Source organism: Anneissia japonica, unplaced genomic scaffold (assembly GCF_011630105.1).
Source record: "Anneissia japonica isolate Jap-2015-1 unplaced genomic scaffold, ASM1163010v1 scaffold2022_len89669_cov117, whole genome shotgun sequence".
Classification (NCBI taxonomy): Eukaryota; Metazoa; Echinodermata; class Crinoidea; order Comatulida; family Comatulidae; genus Anneissia; species Anneissia japonica.
This window is the reverse complement of record NW_022696742.1, coordinates 64,107-86,504: the sequence shown is the minus strand read 5'-3', so window position 1 is coordinate 86,504 and position 22,398 is coordinate 64,107. Positions and strand designations below refer to the sequence as shown.

The following is a 22,398-nucleotide window of genomic DNA, read 5'->3' as shown; positions in this document are numbered from 1 at the left end:
TTCACTCATGACATCATGTGACCGCATATCTATAGGCTTTTCGTTATACTCATCGGACGTAATCTTAATTAAAATTTACCAGGGCTATTCAAAAACAAGTCACTGCATTTTCTTAGTTACCAAAATCTCTCATCCAATAGAATTCACTCTTGTCACGATGTGACGTGATCAATCTAATCATGTTAACCGGGCTATTCAAACTATCTAGTCACCGCGATGTAAGTGACCAATATCTTTCATCCAATGGAATTCCTTCTTATCGTGACGTACCACACGTATATCACGTTACTATACAAACTAATAATTAATACTATCAATGACACAACACATCCTTTCTATTGTTTAATACCATTGTTTATTTGAAATTAATCCCTCTGAAACACCGACACCGCACTTCCTAAAATTGATTAACTACATAACACCTTTTTTAAGCCGGACATCCTTTCTATTGTTTTATACCTATTGTTTAATTGAAATTAATCACTTTGACACACCGACACCGCACTTCCTAAAATTAATTAATTACATAACACCTGTTTTAAACCGCACATCCTTTCTATTGTTTTATACCTCTTATTTAATCTATTATTTAATTTAAATTAATCCCTTTGAAACACCGACACCGCACTTCCTAAAATTAATTAACTACATAACACCTGTTTTAAGCCGCACATCCTTTCTATTGTTTTCAATTTCAATACGTCACACATACCAACTCAAATTCATATTTTCCTATTAATAATATTTTATTTATTTATTTTTATTATTTAAAGTATTTATTTATTATTAATATAATATAAACAATTGTTTTCATATTATTCCCATTGTTTACTTTACATATTTAATAACCTCCTATAACGTCCATACTTACTACTGATTGTTCACGCTCAACTTGATATTAGCAAACCATTAAATTATAAGAAGAAGGTTTTATTCCGTAACTTTAAGAACATCGAAAATAGTGTTTTTCTGGCTTCGGCAACAATGTCAACAACCAAGATGTTAATTCTATGGTCTCTGCATATAACACAACCCTAAATTCAATTCAAAATGAAGTTGCAAGTTGAGAAAATGAAAGTTGCTACCATGATACAAATGTCTCGATGGTACAATGATAATTGTCGTATTGAAAAAAGAAAGTGTCGCGTATTAGAGCGTAAATGGATCAAGTAATAATAAATAATAATAATTTGCGATTTGTATAGCGCCTCCCGTTGGACCAACCTCGTTCACAACAACGGAAGGAAACGGACAAGAGAATAAAAAAACCATGAACCTAGACTAACACAGGGCCGGCAGAACGTTTTTCAAAGTGGGGGGCCCCACTTATAAGCAGGCGCGTAACAGGGGTTAAGAGACAGGGTAATAATTTTCCCGGTTAGTAATTTATGACTTGGTGTGATACCCCCCCACCCCCTATAGAAAACAATACGGCATGTCTTATTTTAATATTAATATAGGGCACACGCGTGTGTTTGGAACTAAATATAAGCATTTTCATCGTGATTTTATTTATTACAATTCATAGGCCTATTCTTTCACCATCATTACACATTGAGGCCCTTTTTTAATAGGTTAAACGATCTATCTTAAATTTTCTTTCTTGATTTTGGGACTATGTGTTATAACTTAGAAGGCAAAGGTGAGCAAGCACAAGATTTAACATAAAAAATGCGCGCGAAGCGCGCAAAAAATGTTTGTTTTTTAAATTCTAATTTCGTTGGAATTGATCAAAACTCCCTAAAATGTGCAATTTTTAGAGGAAATTGGCCTATTTCAACAAAATATGCGATTAAAAATTTGAGATTTTCAGGCACTTTCCCGGGTGAAAAAGGCATTCAATGGGGAAAGACTTTCCACAGCTGGATATTTTCCCCTTGTCCCCCCGTTATTACGCCACTGCGGAGAATACCTAACGGCTTAGATCAAATGCGCTATGGACACTTTTTGAAGTGCAGAATGGGTTGCAGGCAGGGGTATTGTGATATCTGTTCATTATATCTTCCTTTTTATTCTTGTCTTTATTTTTCTTTTCTCTTTTCCTTTCTCTTTCGTTCCCCTTCTTTCTCTTTCCCTCCCTCTCCCCTCTTTCTTTTCTCTTCTTACCCAGCCAGCCCGGTACGACGGCTTGGTCAGCCCGGTAAAAACCGTCAGGGGGGGGGGGAAACAGTCTGCCCTGCCTCGCCTGTTACGCCACTGTTTATAAGATGAATGGGAATATGAATCATGCAGATCTGGAATCAAATCTAGGTGGTGGGGTCAACATTCCTCCCCAGGGAAAATTTCGATTTCTAGATGGCGGGAAATGAGCTTTCCCGACTTCTGAGGTGTCTTTTAATTACTTTTTTGTTCTTCAAAATTCAAGGTTTTCCCATCTTGAAAACGGTCTGGTAATTTTTTCCCATTGTTATTACAGTAAATAGGGCTTATGTGTGTATACATACATCAATTTAAAAAAAAATGAGTAGTTGCATACGAATTTTCCATGAATCGATGAATCCCAAAAAGAAAGGGGGGTGCGGGGGTTCTTCCCCAGGAAAATTTTGATTCCTAGAAGGCGGGAAATGAGCTTTCCCGACTTCTGAGGTGTCTTTTAAATTAAAGTCATTAAAAAATACTTCAGAAGTCGGGAAATCTCATTGTTCACCATTTAGAAACTGTCTCTTATACACATCTAGATGTGTATAAGAGACAGAATGTAACTCGGTCGGGTACTGGATAAACATTCTCTTTCCCATCCTTCTCCTTCTTCCCTCCTTCTTTTTTTGCATTTCCGATCATACAAAGTTCTCCAGACATTATATATTTTTCGCCAAAAAGTGGGGGGCCTGGGCCCCCCGGTTCCGCCGCCCATGTAACAAAGAAAAAAGAAAAGAAAACACCTTAACGAACCAAACCAACACCGCACCGTTTATCGACAATTTAAGGCGTAAAGCCCGCCGATGCATGACTCACAGGTGCTCAAGTGATGGCGGTGTCTAGCTAAGCAGTTAATGGAAAAAGAAGGAAAAAACAAAATAGTGGTAAAAAGTGTCCTAAAGGAATTCAGCAAATCTTTCAGTGAAGAGGTGAGTTTTGAGTTGTGTTTTAAAAAGCTGAAGTGAGTCGGCGTTCCTGATTTCATCTGGAAGTGCATTCCATAAGGTAGACGCCGCAGACGTGAATGCCCGTGAGCCGTATGTGATGGTAGTGCTTTTCGGAACTTTTAGAAGATTCTTAGAAGCGGATCGGAGAGAGCGTGTTTGTGTGTAAGGAGTGAGCAGTTCGGTGATATATTCTGGAGCGAGATTGTTCATTGCCTTGTATGTTAACAGCAATGTTTTATAAATAATTCTTTTGTCGACAGGAAGCCAGTGAAGATCATATAGTGTAATATGGATACGTTGCTTAGTTAATGTAACCAGACGAGCAGCAGAATTTTGAATACGCTGTAGCTTAGCTATTTGGATGGAAATCGATGTATATCTGTATGTCATCGGCATATATCATGCAGCGTAGATTATGAGATGAAACAACATCTTCAAGTGGGGTGATATACAGTGTGAATAATAGGGGTCTAATAACAGACCCCTGCGGGACCCTATAAGAAAGACTATGTTTGGCCGAGGAGACATCTCAAGTCTTGTGATTCTGTCTTGTGATTCTGTTGATAAAACAGCTTTCAAGAAGCAATGTGCAAAATATCACTCTGTTTTAACCAATACAAAAACTGCCTACTTTCAATCTCAAATCGAGAAATGTGGAAGTGACCAACGGCTGTTGTTTTCTTTAATGAACAAATTTTGCGGTAAAAGTAAAGGAACTCTTTTACCATCCACACCCTCTGATGTTGAATTAGCACAAGCATTTAACACATACTTTCACAATAAAATTAAAACTTTTAGAGCATCTCTACCAGTCATATCGGCTGACGCTTTCTCAGTGCCGGATGCCGACGGTTTTGAAATTAGTAACTTTACAGAACTAGAAGAAAATGAAATATTTAACATTGTAAAAACAGTTTCATCGAAGACATGCTCATTAGATCCTTTCTCTACAAAATATATTATCGAAAATATTACATTTTTCCTACCTGTGTTTTGTCAGATTGTTAATTCTTTCTCAGTTCAATTGGTACTTTCCCTGATGACTTAAAAGTGGGGATCATCAGGCCAATGCTTAAGAAACCTAATTTAAACCACAATGAAATTGCTAATTTTAGACCAATTTTAGACACTTCTTTCCTCTCTAAACTTCTTGAGAAATGTGTGGCAAATCAAATTATTAATTTTCTTGATGTAAATAATCTGTTTGATCCTCTACAATCGGCCTATAGAAAATTTTACAGCACTGAGACAGCAGTTGTTAAAATCTACAACGATATAATGGTTGACCTTGATAAAGGTTTTTGTGTTCTGGCTGTTTTTTTAGATCTAAGTGCTGCTTTTGACACGATTGATCACAAAATACTCATTCACAGACTTGCATCTCTTGGAATTGGTGGATCTGTTCTTACATGGTTCACATCATATCTTACATCTAGAAAGCAACAGGTTCGCATTAGAAATATATCTTCAGCGTGCATTAATGTAGAGAGTGGTGTCCCTCAGGGGTCAATTTAATTTCAGGCCCATTTTATTTTTATTTACGTCTCTCCTTTGAGCAAAATCATTAGCAGTCATGGAGTCATTAGAAATATATCTTCAGCGTGCATTAATGTAGAGAGTGGTGTCCCTCAGGGGTCAATTTAATTTCAGGCCCATTTTATTTTTATTTACGTCTCTCCTTTGAGCAAAATCATTAGCAGTCATGGAGTTCGATATCATGCCTACGCCGATGACACTCGACTCTATCTTAGCTTGCATGTCAACTATTGGTCTGAAGCCAAGAAAACCATTGAAGCATGTGTTTGTCAGGCCCGTAGCCAGGTCATTTCAAGGGGGGGTTCTCCTGGCGTGGGGTCCAGAGGTGGCACTAGGATTTTCCCCCGACGAGGGGCCAGATTTTCCCCCACGAAAGCAAAGTGGGCGTGTTCGAGCTTTAATTAATAGGTTCCAAAAGTGGTCCCGAAAATTTTGACAATTCAGGGGTTTTAAAGGCTTATTAAATCGATATTAGAGTCCGCCCCCCCCCCTCCCCGCTGTCGCCACCCCTGGTGGGGTTCAGGCGCCTGGGGCCACGGTGGGGGGTCGGGGCCAGAGCAGTTTTTGTGTTTAATGGGTCTATAATAATGTTATAAAAGCAGTTTGGCCTATGTTTTGAAAAAGATCTATGTAATGAAAAGGTGGTAATATAATAAAATTAGAAATGTTTAAGTAAAGATATAAAAAAAAAAGCTCATCGCATAATCAATATCAATATACTCAACACGTTTATTATTATAAAACAAAAAAAAAAGCTATTCTTCTTTTTCCTCCTCCTCTTCTTCTTCTACTACTTCATGACTCTCATAATAATAGTACTATTTTACTACATGGCTAAAAAAAAGCACAAATACTGCCATTACTACTGATAGGGCCATCGTTAAATTAAGTCAGAGCCCAAAATATAGCATAATTTGAAATTATTATTATTATAAGACTTTATAACATAATACATAGCCTACTGATAAATAATAGCTGAGATGCAAATTTCAGAATTAATAATCGTTTTTAGTATATCTTACTGAATATATTTATTGTCTACAAAAAAAATATGAATTACATGCATCTTTAGAAATACAATTTCTACAATATTATTCTTGTTTTTATGTAGATANNNGGAATTGCGTTTTAATTTAAATCTCCGAACTTCTGAAGCTGACATATCCTATGAATGTAGGCTTGTCATTCTAATCAATGGCGTTTGTAAACGTGCACGGACGTCATCGTCGAATCCCAGGACTTCCGACGGTAAAGCTGGCCTGCCTGCCTAGGTCCGTCCCAGGCCAACCAATAATAATTAACAAAATGTACTTTTTTTTTTAAATATAGGCCTATGGCGCATCCTGTACATGCACTTCAACTTTTACAACAAAGCCTAGGCCTAGTAGGCCTACCTGTAGTACGTTCTACTGTACTTAGGCCTAGGCCTACACTTTTGTTGTCGTCGGGGTATAATTCTGTATTTAAATGAACAAGGAGCGAACCTAGCTAGTCAACATCTAGGCTAGGCTAATTGATTTTAAAATCAATAACCCACCAGGACTATCTGTAGTTTTCTTCTTTGTAACAGCGGACGAAAAAAAGTCAGTTATTCTACAACGTTTCATGATTCTTTATCACTAAACATTAACAAACACTCGTTTTGACGCACTCAGTTCTGTAGCGTGTCTGCTGTTTAAAACAAACTTCCTAGCCTAAGTTTGAGACTGGCTATGATGACTGAGATGGACTATGTTGATTTATTAATAATATTTTGTTTGGGATGAAAAAAAGGAGAGTCCATTTCCCCAAAATGCTCCATCAGCACATAGTTTAGTGTGCGCGATGGACAGTATGGCTATGGAATTTACTAACCACACAATCCACATTTAGGTGATTAATTCGCAAAACTTTATTTGCATTTGGTGGATTAAGTCGCAAAACTTTAGCTTCGTTTGGTGGCACCATTTACTCTAGGTAGACGGCGACCGGTTTTGTTACCGGTTGGTACATTTCTTACAAACATTCAGCCAAAGGCCAGTGAAAGTTGAGACGGCAGCCGTGTTTTTATCGATGTTTGCCATCCTTATGTGTGCCATCGTAAAGGAATTGCGTTTTAATTTAAATCTCCGAACTTCTGAAGCTGACATATCCTATGAATGTAGGCTTGTAATGCAGGCTACAATTTAAAAACGGGTGGGACTCATTCAAAAATTCGAGGGGGTTCGCTAGAAAACAGGGGGGTTCGCTAGTACAGGGGGGTTCGCCCGAACCATAAAAAACCCCCCTGGCTACGGGCCTGTGTTTGTGATGTTCTGTCCTGGTTGTCACAAAACATGCTCTTCTTTAATCCTTGTAAGACTGAAGTTCTCTATTTTCATTCAAAGTACCTTAGAAGACCACCTCCGATTAATGGTGTTGTAGTTGGTAACACCAATGTCCTACCATCTTCCAAAGTCCGTAATATAGGGGTTGTTTTTGATCCTATAGATGGAAAAACACATATACCGTTTGTAAATCGGTTTCATATCATCTGCGCAACATCAAGCATATTCAAAAGTTCCTAACAAAAAATGCTCTTCTGAAGTTAGTTCATGCACTTATAACATCACGGCTAGATTATTGCAATGCAATTCTGTATGGTCTTCCCGCCTGTCGTTTAAATAGACTACAGCTATGCCTTAACACGGCAGCTTGTTTAGTCTCTGGAGTTTCCAGGCGCGAACATACTTCACCTGTTCTTCATCATCTACACTGGTTACCAACTGACAAGCGCATCACATTCAAGATTCTGCTCATTACGTACAAAGTCCTGCACAACAAGACACCTGAATACATTTCTAACTTCTAACGTCACGTTCTGTAACTTGTAGTAGGTCTATGAGATCAACGACCAATAGATTCATACTATCCGTTCCAGCATCGCGACTCTAAACTTACGGTGATAGGGCTTTTTCTGTCGCTGCACCAAAACTTTGGAACACCCTACCAGCCTCTATCCGTGAAGCAACTTCCGTTCATACATTTAAGAAGAAACTTAAAACCCACCTTTTTTAAGTTTATTTTTTTTTACAATTTTTGTAGTTTAAGAGTATTTAAGTGTTTTGTTTTTTGTTCCTTAAAATCGCAATTCCCTTACTTGAGCCGGCGTCGCCACCAGCAGTGCACGGTAGTAGAGCCGAGGCTTATCCAAGGTGAAAGCTACCGGATCCCAGCATACTGTCGCCGGAGTACCTGCGTGTACGCGGTAGTGGTGGTGACGCCGTCTCAACAACAGGAGTGCGCATATTTCATGCTGCTGCTTGGTTTTTTCCATTCTTGGTCTGCCTGTTTTTGAAGGCTTAATTTATCAATTATTTATTTATTTATTTATTTTCTATTTGTTTATTTATTTACTTTATTCATTTATTTATATTTATTTAACTTATAATAAATAAAATTTAAAAAAATGTGCCTAAGGCCTAAAAACATGTTTTTTAGACCCTCTGCCCACTTCCTAAAGAGTACATAATAAAACTATAATTAATTTTTTTTCCATACTGGTCAATGACACAAAAACTTCAAACCCAGATTATTTGATAGATCCCCAAAACAATTGGAATTAAAAATTCATACAAATTTGAAATAAGGTTTTTAAATGATAAATGGTTGCTGCATAATATTTTAGAATCACCATTACTGTAGTTTTATTGAATTCCAAAAGCGTACATCATCAGTCAAAACCCCCTTCCCCCAGGGTATGTTTTAGTGAAAAATAATAATAATATAATATTACATTTTTTTGGATCCCAATGCCAATCTGAATCGTGCCAATGACTTAAAAATAGTTTGAAAACAACAATTATAATTTTTATATTAAAGGATTTCAATCATTGGCTTTTATTTTTTATATTTCGTGAGGGAAACCCCACTATTATCATTCATTTACATTTTCCAATTAAAAATATATTATGACATTATTATAATGTGGGTTTTTATGATTAAATTATCATTTCCAGTTACTAAATTTTACTAAATTGAGTAATGTTCACAGTTTTAATGCAGTTTGCAACACAATTTTTATTACAATCTGTTGTCATTAAATAATTATTATCTTTCCTTATTTTAGTAACGATGCCAAGAAGCAAAAGGCTCACTACGCAGAGGGATAAGGTAGTTGTTAAATTTAATCAATTCTATGACATTAAAGCTATTATTAAGTCAAATATATATAACAAAAAAAATTATTACAAAATAGTGCCGCAAGATTAGATTTGCAAACAAACTCTGTATTTTATCCTCTGCCAATAAGAGTTTGTACTATTTTTTTTTAATGTATAACCATAACTCTACTCTAGAAGATAAAAATTTGTTTGAAAAGTGCTACTACACCATTATTTTATGCATTTACAGTAATATTGATATTTAAGTAATCTATTGGGACTTACGTTGCTTAAACTTAAAATATGCACTGTGCAGTGACAATAACAAAAAACCTTACTTTGCATTTTTTTCAAAGGAATTAAAGTTGAGACTAATGAGTCATATCAGAGAGCATATTAATGGTTTTAGGGGGTATTGCTAAACCCCGCAAACCTCCAAAAAACACTGTAAAGCCCAACCACAATGTCCAAGCTTGGAAAAAAGCTAACCTTAGCACCTATGAAATTTATTGAAAACAATTAAAGGAGGCAGGCTCAGAATTCCTAGACTTTGTTCTAAGCCAGCCAGCGTGAATACACAAGCTAGATACAGGCAAAGACTGCATTCTGAACACTAGTAATTTAACAAGCCTGATTCTTATTTAACTGAAAATTTAAAGAAAGGATCAACTGAGAATTATTCAACCTGAATGAAAATGGTCAACTTAAATAGCACTGGTATCATTCCAAGTATTTTCAGCTCTTCAACTTTAATTTCAAGTTTTTATGGATACGATGAATTTATGAACACCATAGATAATTTTCCTTGTATCCTTTCATCTACACCAATCCGAAAATCACTGTTTCGATCAGATAAGTGTTCTACATCATGCCAAACAGAAGTGATTGAATCTAATGATGCTGAATGTCAGACACCTAAATCATGGGACCTAACACCATCCTTGAAAAAGCAACAAAAAAAAATGCTGAGGATAGAATTAAAGAGTTAAGAAAACAACTATATGAGCAACATGATCTACACAGCAATTTTGTACATCTTACCTCTGCCTTCAATGAACTTAGTGATAGAAATGCTGTTCTAGAAGAGAAATTAAAATGCCTAGAGTTAGTAATACAGAGTACTGCAGAATTTAAGCAACCTCAACCAAGAAGTGCAAAGGCTGCTGAACGTAGAAATGATCAGATTATTAATGATATCGAATTATCAAACACTTTTGAGGTTCTAAATAATGAAGGAAATGAATCAAATGAATTGATTAAAAGAAATGAAATTAATCTTATTATAGTTGACTCTATGTTGAAACACATTAAGTCAAGAACACTACGAGGTTCCACAACCAAGCAGCTTGATCACACTTTAAGAAATTTGGATCTTAACAACGTTGAGCATGTAATACTACATTGTGGAACAAATGATGTCAGTAAAGAAGATTTCAACCTACGACAACTTGAGCTGGACTTTGAGCAATTAATATCTACACTTAAAGGACGAATATCTGTCAATGTGTACATTTGAAGTATTTGTCCTCGCCTTGATGATGTCAGGATCAACGATCATGCTATCAGTCAATATATGGACTCACATTTATTGATAACACGCGTGCATTTCTATCAAGCTACGGTAAATTTGATTCTTCCAAATTCACCAGACACGTATTACATCTGAACAAAAAAGGAATGACAGCGTTAATCAGGAGTCTCAACAGAGCAGTACAGATCATTCAGCCCAAACCAGAACAAATCTCAAGTAAATCAATGAATACCCTTTGCCACTTTTGTGGTGAATCAGGACACACACGTAGGGTTTGTAGACACGGCAAACCAGTAGTATGTTGGCACTGTAATGAAATGGGACACAAAGCAAAGTCATGTACATACGGACATTACTGAGATCCTGGCAACGAAAGCTTAGCCGCAGATAAGAACAAACAAGAAAATAAAGAGCATATTACTACTGAAGATGTTACTGTTTCAACTACTATTACTGATAACTGTGAAAAATCAACAATTAAAGATAATCCAAACACTGTAAATAATAATGTTTCTAATCCTAATCTATTTATTTGCAATGATAATCATTCAACTGTTAATAATATGACAACTCAAAACTTGATTGAAGCTAAAAATAGCAAAATTGTAAGTTTGAACAATGGAATGATACCTAAAATAAATTGTAAAGGTTTAAAATTGTTTCAACTTAATATACGTGGTCTTGTTAATAAGATGGATAGGCTTAAACATATACTAAGAATAATATATCTGATATTGGCATATTGTCCATTAATGAAACTTTCTGTGATGAAACTATAACTGATGGTGAAATTGCTATTGAAAATTTTAATATTTTAAGATGTGATAGGACAAGAAATGGTGGTGGTGTTGCAATGTATATTTCTAATAACTTGAATTACTTTCTCATAAAGGATCTTGAAATAAGGGGACTGGAATGTATATGGATTGAAATTAATTTTCCTCATTCAACATCTATCTTAGTATCTTCTGTTTATAGGCCTCCAGAATATAATCCACTATTATTTGACCACTTAAGTTTATCACTCAATAAAGCTTCTGCTGAAGACAAAGAGATATTATTACTAGGAGATTTGAATTGTGATTTTAACCAACTAAATAAGAGAGAAACTGAGTTGCTTGAATTTATATGCAATCTTAACCAATTAACACAAGTAATTGACAGACCAACTAGTCACATCAAACAATAATTGATGTTATCCTGTCATCTAAGCCTGAACGAATCATTGAACATGGAGTCGTAATTACTTGTATAAGTGACAACTATATAACTTATGTAATTCATGGGACTAAAGTAAAAAACAATGATCACAAAATAGTTGAATACTGTAGTTTTAAGGCTTTTGATGAAGATGCGTTTATTCAAGATCTTGCACAAGTACGTTGGTTAATGATTTGTCATAGTGATATATCTGTAAATAGTGCATGGACCATGTGGAAATCTATGTTCATGAACGTAAATAATCATGCTCCAAAGAAGCAAAAAAGGATTCGGTCTAACAATTGTAAATGGATAACTGCTGATATTCTCTATGCTATGAATGAACGAGATAGGTTGCTAAAAATTGCAAGAAAATCTAAATTAGATGTTAACTGGGACAAGTATAAAAAAGTTAGGAATGAAGTAACATGTAAACTTCAAAAGGCTAAAAGAAAATTCTATGTTCTATGTTCTATGTAAAAATAAGAATAATAATCGTAAACTTTGGCAAAATTTGAAAGAAGTTCTACCAACTAAGAAAAAGAGCAACCCTACTCATGTAACAGTTAATAATAAAGATTTAAGTTCTGATTATGATATTGCAAACGCATTCAATAAACATTTTATAACAATAGGTTCTGATATAACAAAGGGACTTTATGCCAGTCCTATTGAAAAAGATAAACCAACTATTAATCCTCCAGGTATTTTTGACTTGCCTGAAGTTATTTTAATATTTATATTTATTTATTTATATTTATGATAGTAATCAATCTGGTTTTAAAAAATTCTATTCCACAGAAACATCGTTGATTCAAATGATTGATAATTGGTTGAAAAATATTGATGAGGGTAAACTTACAGGCATTGCCTTTATAGACCTGAGAAAGGCATTTGACACAGTTAACCACACCATTTTATTGGAAAAGTTAAAACACATAGGTTGTTCTTTACATGCTCTACAATGGTTTCAATCATATCTGTCAAACAGACAACAAAGTGTACCCTTTAATATAAAAATATCACAACCAATGAATTTATCGGTAGGTGTTACACCTACCGATACACCTACCGATAAATATATGGTTGTGATATTTTGCCAGTACAGTACCCCAAGGTTCAATTTTAGGCCCTCTCTTTTTTCTTATTTTTATAAACGATATCTCGCAAGTTATTTCCCATGGTAAAATATCATTGTTTGCTGATGATACAACTTTTGCTAATAGAAATGTTAATAATATTGAAAAAGCAATGTCAGAGGACATAAACAAAATTTGTTTGTGGATAAATAAAAATAAATTATGTATAAATATTGAGAAAACTAAAATTATGCTTCTGGGTACAAACTGCCGATTATCAAATCAAAACTTTAAAATTGATGTTAATGGGAATGAATTGGAAAGAGTTTTACAACTATAAATGCCTTGGTGTAATTATTGACGATCAATTATCTTGGCATGATCATGTTAAGTCTGTATCTAAAAAAGTGTTTGCTACTCTCTCAATCCTAAAGTGTCAAAAACCTATTAACCAATCTACTTTAAACCAACTTTACCTTTCACTTGTTCAACCACATTTCGAATACTGTAGTACTGTGTGGTCAAAACGCTTTGATAATGATCTTGACAAATTGACCAGACTCCAAAAACGTGGTGCAAGATTAATATTAAATTCAAATATTTTAACACCCTCTAAAGAAATGTTTATGTCACTTGGTTGGTTACATTTAAGTGATATATTTGACCTAAAACGGTCATCTTTAGTATTCAAGTGTATTCAGCTCAAGGGGGTGGATCTATCAAACTTACTTAATAAAAAAATCTAATTATTTGTCTTGAATCTGTAAATCCCAGGCCCTGTCTTAAGATACAGAAATATGATATGGATCAGTTTGATGTAATATATGGTTCAGTTTTGCAAGTGTTTATTGTTGTATTTGTCACTCTTACATTGACGTAAATGAGGAATGATAAGACGTAGGTAAACTTTAAAGATAACCATTTAATGCCAAAAAAACAGCGAGCGCTCAACAGCGAGCAAAACATCAAACCTTGCGGTTCGCTAAACATCAAACTTTGTGGTTCGGACACAACATCCCTCCCCCTTTAAAGTCAGGCTCCGGAGGAAAAAAAATTTTTGATATGTTGTATCTGTATGTTCTACAACATATCAAAAATTTTTTTTTCTCCGGAGTCTGACTTTAACTTTTAACTGTCCCAACATTGTAACTCATGTATAACAGTGTTCTATAGATCAAGTCTAGTAGGTGGTTTAATTTTCCTTAAGGGATAACGGTGCTCCTTTGTTATTACTTTATCATCATCATGATCTGTCACTGTTTCTCGCATTGTTGGTGTGTGTTCCTTTTCGAATAGTGTTGCATGGGGAATTTCCTGATCTCTAAAGTTGGCTGATCTCAATTGATCTGTGTGTCTGCACCATTCAGTCCCTGGGGAATTCTGAACTGTATATGAGAGTGGACCAGCCACCGATTTGATAATACCAGGAATCCATTTATTGTATCCACGATACTCTCGTACAGCTACTGTTTCCCCTACTGTGAATTTGCGCACATTACTTGGAGACTTTTTCTCCATTTTCTCATTCACGACATCCACCTTCCTCGCGATGTTTGGTTTCATTAATGCTCTCTGCCTAAGAACAACTTTGCAGCTGTTTCTTGGGTTGTGGTTTGCGGAGTTGATCTATAATTGAGCAGAAACGTTGACAGCCTCTTTCGTAACGAACTATGCTGTGCTCTTGATGCCCTCATAGCCTGCTTAAAGGTTTGAACGAACCGTTCCACCAGGCCGTTTGGCCTTGGATGATACTGGGCAGAAGTTGTATGTCGAATGCCGTTGGCTTCCATAAACCATTTGTATGTATGTGTGATAAACTGCGGACCATTGTCCGTTACCAACTGTTCTGGCAACCCATTCCTCGCAAATACATTCCTCAATATTTCAAAGGTTTGTTCACTTGAGGTTGCTGACATTTCAATCACCTCTGGCCACTTAGAATGTGTGTCCACTAAGAGGAAGAACATTTTCCCCTCAAATGGTCCTGCGAAGTCTGCATGCACCCTTTTCCATGGTCCTTGGGGCCACTCCCATGGATGAACTGGGGCTGCTATAGGCATGTTTCTGTTAGCCTGGCATCCGGTACATCGCTTTGTAACTTCCTCTAGTTCATGATCGATACCAGGCCACCATACAAAACTTCTGGCGAGCGATTTTATTTTAACCACGCCCATGTGTCATACATGAATTTATTCTAATAAATCGTATTCCTCTTCCTCTACATGCATCTGCTTGGTCGGAAGACGAGACAGCCCATCAGCATTGCCATGACCCTTAGTGCACTTGTATTCGATTTGGTACTGGAACCCCGCCAGTAATAGGGTGTATCTTTGCAGCCATACTGCCGTTGTTATTGGGATTCCCTTCTGAGGGTGAAAGATGGACACCAAGGGCTGATGATCAGTCACCAGTGTAAAAGTTCTCCCAAATAAATATGCGTGAAACTTCTTCACTGCCCAAACAATCCCCAGTGCTTCTTTGTCAATTTGAGCGTAGTTCCGCTCCGCCCTCGTTAATGACCTGGAAGCAAAAGCAATAGGTCTTTCTGATCCATCTGCGAATGTGTGTGACAGGACAGTACTGCCCTAGCCCATAGGGTGAAGCGTCCGATGCGACTTTTACCGGTTTTTTTAGGATCGTAGTGTGTTAACACCAAATCTGAAGTCATAGCATCTTTGACTTCCTGAAATACCTGTTCACAAGCTTGTGACCACTGCCACTTACTATCTGCTTCCAGCAATTGGTGTAGAGGTCTTAACATGGTAGCTAGTCAGGTATGAACCTTCCGTAGTAATTCACTAATCCGAGAAAGGCTTTCAGCTGTGACACATTCTCTGGTTCTGGAGCCTTCAAGACAGATTCTATCTTCTCTGGTGTTTTGTGTAGTCCTTCACCATCAATAATGTGTCCACAGAATTGAATTTGTTTCTTGAAAAACTCACATTTTCCTTTGGTTAGTTGTAACCCATATTGCTGTAGATGTTGCATTACAGTTTCTAAATTTTCAAGGTGTTCTTTTGTCGTCTTTCCTGTGATGATCATGTCATCCAACATACATTGTACTCCCGGTATTCCCTGAAGTACTTGGTCTATGGCATCTATCTTTGTGAAATGCTCTCCTCCCGCCAATGCTGCGAAGATGTCTTCAATCTTTGGCAATGGGTACTTGTCAATGTCCAGCACCGGGTTTATGGTGACTTTAAAATCACCACACATACGGATAGAACCATCCTTCTTAGGTATGGGGACTATAGGCGTTGCCCACTCACTATGGCTCGACACTTTGTGCAGAATCCCGGCATTAACTAATCGATCAATTTCCTTGTCGACTTTAGGTTTAATGGTATATGGTACTGGTCTAGCCTTGCAGAATTTCGGTGAGGCATTTTCTTTCACTTTGATTCATGCTTTAATGTTCTGTAATGTACCCAAGGTTTCGCTGAAAATGTCCTTATACTTGGTCATCAGATGTTTCATTGGCTTCTTGTCCTCACATCGTGCAATCAACTTTATTTGTTTCCAGTCAAGTTGGAGGTTGCGCAGCCAATCTCGACCGAATAAGTGTGGCCCTCCATGTTGGACTACATACAATTCCAACGTCTTGTTCTGTTGATTTAATTCCACTTTTACTTTCAAGACACCAATAGGTACCAATACTTCACTGGAATATGTTTTAAGTTTAATGTCCGAGTGAAATAGCCGTAGATTAGCAAAGTTCTTGTAGTAGTAGTAGTCGCTGAGCCTGTTTCCAATTCCATTTGCAGAGATTGTCCCTCTATGGTGGGTGTTACCCAGATTACATCATCTCGTTTCACTTTGTGTATTTCAACGTTAATAATTACTTCATCTCCGTATTCCTCGGAGTCATATTCAAGCGAATGTGCGCCTCTGTTGGACCACTTCCTTGTATGACGAAATGCAGGCTCATTTGTAGCCTTTGCTCCTGGACATGCTCTTTGAACATGTCCCCTTTTCTTACAGTTATGACATGTTACATTTCTAAAACGGCACTGAGCTTCATCATGATTAGTGCCATTGCATCTAAAACAGGGTTTACCTTGTTTATGTGGCTTGCTTACACTCGTCTCTGAGCGTTCGTTGTACATCGCGTGTACTGTGTTTAAATGCTTTGGAGCTTGATAACGTCCTTGGAAGCCGTTTCCATATCAATCTCTATGGCCTTCTTGTAAGTTAACTTTGATTCTGATAACAGCCGTTTTTATATAGTCTCATTCCGGAGACCACACACCAACCTGTCTCTTAATGTATCAGATAGTGTATTGCCAAACTCGCACCATTCACTTAATGTACGTAGAGCCGCATTGTACTCACGTACGTTCTCATGATCTCCCTGATCCCGCTTGTGGAACCTGAAACGTTCTGCTATCACAATTGGCTTTGCAGAACAAAATGTTCTTGCAAAGTCTGTGTTAACTGATTGTAGGTTTTAGTGGCTGGACGATCTGGAGCTGTTAAACAATGCATATGTCTGTCCACCTATCCTATCAAACTGAGTAGGGCATGGACCTTCTTTACATTTTCTATATCATTAGCAATAAAATATTGGTCCAACCGTTCCTTGTATATATCCCATGACTCCACGCTTCCATCAAATACATCAATCTTTCCTATAGCAGTAGCCATACTAGGCGTCCTATCTATAGACGAGTCTTTCTAAGCTAGCCTACCGTAAGCTTTCTGCCGTTGCTATGTGGTTGCTATGTAGCAGTAAAGTGCACTCCGTGCTGTGTCTCGCAGAACACCACGCCGACGAACGATGAAGGTACAGATTCCCAACGAACGGCTGCACTTACTCTCTTCAATGTTATGAAAAAAATTAAGCTAATAACCAACTCACACACCTAGGGCAAGGGTTTCTAAATAAATCCCATCCTCGTCGCCAGTGTTGTATTTGTCACTCTTAGATTGACGTAAATGAGGAATGATAAGATGTAGGTAAACTTTCAAGATAACCATTTAATGCCAAAAAAACAGCGAGCGCTCCAACAGCGAGCAAAACATTGAACCTTGCGGTTCGCTAAACATCAAACGTTGTGGTTTGGACACAACATTTATAAAGTTTTGTTTAATACTACTACTACTAAAACTACTACTACTACTACTGTCAACAAAATTGTATATGATCTTAAAAGGGCTGATTTTCATAAAATAAAAAATCTGTTGAGGGATGTTGATTGGGAATCATGCTTTGATTCAGATGATGTTAGTAATGTATGGGGGAAAATTCATGATAAAATTAATGCTGCCATTGTGGATTGTGTTCCCATTAAGAAAAGAAAAAAGGAAAGTTCATTTCCTTGGATTACAAGAGAAATCAAAAAACTGTGTACTAAAAAAAGAAATCTTTACAAAAAATATACCCGGTTAAAAACTGAGAAGTCAAAAGAAGAATTTAAAAAGTGCAGTCAACACCTCAAGAAAGAAATTTATTGCAGTCACAAAAATTATATTTTGAACATATCAAACAACAAGTCTAATAATGTTAAAAGATTCTGGGCTTATATCAGGTCAATTAGGCAAGAGTCCGAAATTATTTGTTTTAAGATTGGTGATCAACCGGTTACTTCTGCTAAACAAATAGCAGATTTATTTAATGAAAGATCTGTTTCAAATTTTACTGCCAACCAGAGTGATGATAATCTTCGGAATTTGTCTAATATTGCTCTTGAAATTTAAAATGAAATTGAATTTCAACCTTTTGAAATAGATGAAGTTTATTATGCTTTATCTAAGCTGGATGCTTCTAAGTCACCTGGGCCAGATTGTATTCTTCCATTGTTCTTAAAACAATGTAAGGAAGAACTTGCTAATGTTTTCTATTATTTCTTTAATTTTTCTATAAACAAAGGCATTGTCCATAAACAGTGGAAGGAGGCTAATGTAGTACCAGTCCACAAAAAACATGGGAAACCAAAAAATGATTTAAAAAGTTACAGACCTGTGTCCCTAACACCAATAATAAGTAAAGTTATTGAAAAACTGTTATGTTATAAGATTAATGAATTCTTGTTAAATAACATTATCTCTGATAACCAATTTGGTTTTAGGCAAATGTATAATACAGAATATCTCTTAACATCTAGTCTAAAAGTATTGATAATGGTTGTAAAAATATTGATGTTATATTTTTAGATTTTCGTCAGCCTTTGACAAAGTTCCTCATAGCAGATTAATTAAAAAACTTAGCATGTATGGCATTACAGGTATTATCAATAGCTGGATAAAAAATGTCTTAACTAACAGAAGGCAAAGAGTTATTTATAGAGGAGAGCAGTCAGAGTGGATTAATGTAACATCTGGGGTCCCTCAAGGTTCTGTGTTGGGCCCGCTTCTCTTCCTAATTTATGTTAGTGACATTGTAAATGATATCTCATCATCAATATTTCAGTTTGCAGATGACCATACTCTCTCCCACCAAATCAATAATATTAGGGACTGTATTGCTCTTTAGCAAGATCTTGACAAGATATACAATTGGTCAGTTGTCAATAAATTACCTCTAAATGTGCTACTATGCATATAAGTAAAAGTAAGAACCCAATTAAATGGGATTATAAAATATATAATATTTACTTAGAAAAAGTAAATGAATTTAAATTACTTGGTGTTTTTATAAATAATAAACTTTCATGGTATACACAAGTAAATTATATTTGTTCTAAATCATCACAATTACTAGGTTTTATTAAAGTGTAGTAAAAATATGTCATGGGCTGTAATGTTAAATCTATATAAAGCATTGATTCTGCCAATTATTACTTATTGTTGTGCAATGTGGGCACCAGGTGACAAAACTAATATTAATAGAATTGAAAGCATCCAACGTAGAGCCACCAGAATAATTATGTTTAAAAAAGATGGTGACTGGGACACACATTATGAAGATAGGCTGAAAACGCTTAACATATTAAGCAAAGAAGATATTTTTAAATATCACCGGCTTGTTCTTGGTTTCAAAGTTCTTCATAATGTGTGTCCCCCAACATTAACAGAGTTTGTTCATAAGAGTGAGTGTTGTGAGGGCAGGCTTATTCACTGGAAAGCCAAAAGCAATATTTTTCTTAATTCTGCTTTCGTGTCCTTTCCCAGGCTCTCGGAAGAACTACCTCCTCTACTTCAAAACTCTGTTAATGTTTCCTGTTTTAAGAATAATTTAATTAAGCATTTTATTTCATTTTATGTTTCTGATTAGTTCTGATTGTTTTTGTGTATTTCATTTTATATGAAGGATAGGGAGCAAATATTGTTCGGGCTTTCGCCCATTCCCTATCCGGGCAATGCATATGTCTTTCTCCTGTATGCTTTTTGCCAAATAAATATTATTATTATTATTATAAATCAATGATGGCGATAATGATGATAACGATGGTAACGAAAAGATAACGGCAATGATATTAATAATATTAAAAATTGGGCTAAAGGTGAAAAAGGAAAGTTGTGACTTGCTGATCATAATGATTAGGCCTATAGTAGTTAAAGCTTAGAATAGTTATTAATTATTAATCTCTATGGTTGCCGAAATTCACTGATAAAAGATCATGAGAAATTGTTGGCGCATCACTTTGACAATACAATGGTGTTGTGATGATTATGAATATTACTATAGAAAGTGTCATTTCAAGCCATCTCAGCCCCAACCACAACCGTGGTGGGGCTGCAGTGGTTGTGAAATCATACTTTAGTAGTAGACCAATGTAAAGACAAAATCGAAGATAATGTTTTAAGCTTTACATCCTATGGTACGACACAAATATATTTAGAAGATCTCTATAGTTACCGAAAATCCCTGATAAAAGAACATAAGAAATTTGTTTTTGATTTATTTTGAATTTTTCAATTCAATTTAATATTTATTTGCTACAAAAGCCATCCGCCATACAAAAAACATAACACAATTGAATATCAACATTTGCTATAGCCAATAAAAATATTCAAAAAACAACTAATTAATGTGTTCCAAGCAGAGCAGTACGGATAGAGGCATTGTTTGCAGAAAACAGATCGAGATTTAGAGACGAGCAAAGCCTAAGTGCATATGGGAGAAACGAAGATTTGAAACATCGGTTCTACAAGAAATTGGTAAGAAGGCAGATTGACAGTGATTCCTAAGCGAGATAGAAGTTTGACATCGAGGCGGGAGGAAATCAGTGAGAATGTGATCGTAAGATTGAACAATCCGACAAAATATGCATTAAGTGAAATATTTAAATATTGTGCCGTACGTTGTGATACCATACTGAGCAACAGTTGTGCATATGAAGAATATGAAGAGTGTTCTGATAAAAGTTTACTGAAAAGATATTCAATACGTTTAAAATACGCATGTTCACATTCAGGTAGGTTGCCATAAATAGCACATACATATTCCATCACTGATTGGACATGGGATTTATATAAGAAAACGAGAGATGTGTGGTCAAGTGAATGCTTTATATATTTCATCACAGAAAGTTTGCGGACACATGATTTATATATATTAATAATTTGTGAATGCCACTTCAGATTGTTTGAGATTGTAATACCTAAATATTTAAGTTCTTGGACTATGTCAATCAGAGACCCGCAGAGGGTAATTGGGGAAAAGGCTGGATTGCATTTTTGAAAGTGTACGTTCATTATTTCGCACTTAGATGGTGTGACGAGAAGTTCATTGCATTGGGACCGATGTCCAAGATCATTCGCAATGGATGGAAAAGGATCAAGGAGTCAGTCTTTAAACGAACAAACAATAACCAGGTCATCTGCGTATAAAGAGGAAGGACAATTAATCAGAACAACAATATCATTGATGAAATAAAGGAAAAGGATTGGACCAAGTTTGCTGCCTTGTACCACTCCACTGCTGATAGGAAGTTTTGTAGAGGTTATTTCTTGAAAAGAAGTTTGCTGAATTTGAAAATGAAGCCAATTACCAATTAAATCAACAAGTGTATGTGTGAGTCGAAATGAATGAGAAAAAATCTAAAAAGGAGTAAAGAGTGAGGCACCAATCAAAAGCATGAAAGATATTGAGTGAAAGAAGTCGAGAGTTGAGTCGATCTTCGGCAAATTTATACAAAATATGTGTGATATAAAGTAATGAATTAAGTGTAGATTTTCCGGGAATCAAGTGTAGATTTTCCAGGTTTTGACTTGTGATGTGATGTTGATGAATTTTACTAAAAGTGTCCTGCCCATCTAGAGGTACTATTTCCTCAAATATTCGCACCTCAGCCCCAACCATGGTTTGTCTGTGGTGGGTGTAGACTCATAAAATGTCTTCCTACTCCCACCTTTCAAAACAGATCTGCACCCTTCCCTGGTTTGTCATTAAACTCCATCAAGTCGGCACCTGACACCAGCAGTAGGAAGGGGAATACCCTTACCTTTGCTCAGTACTACGTACGTAAATAAAACAAGAGTTACTTAATTTCATTTACTTCATAAAATTTAATAGACCAGAAACAAAAATGTATTACAGCATTGCATTTTCTATCCTTTGAATATCCTATTGGCTCCTCTATACAGTCTATACAAATATCAATATGACAATCGAGAGCACTTGCGTACAATGCCGTTGACCCATACTACACATTATAGAAATATATATAAAATGTTTAATTTTAGTGAGCACTTTTGCTAGTAAGTGCTATACCTCATATTTACATCATTCGCGAAAATAACGTCATGCCACTCTTTAGTTGTAATCCACCTACGCGTTATATGTACTCATTTTCACAAAGAAATACACACAACTGGTTAGCTAACAATTATGTCAATGTTACATGAACACCTGGGAAGGAAGGTGCAATCACGTTGTTACCTAGCAGACGTCTGTACTGTAT

General features: G+C 36.0%; 1 protein-coding gene across 1 annotated transcript; it reads right to left on the bottom strand.

The window, feature by feature from the left end:
- Positions 1 to 14,115: 14,115 nt before the first annotated feature.
- Positions 14,116 to 14,727, bottom strand: LOC117102157 (uncharacterized protein K02A2.6-like). The gene has a single exon (XM_033242364.1). It carries the CDS (start codon positions 14,725 to 14,727, stop codon positions 14,116 to 14,118), a length of 612 nt encoding a protein of 203 aa, XP_033098255.1.
- Between the last annotated feature and the right edge of the window lie 7,671 nt (positions 14,728 to 22,398).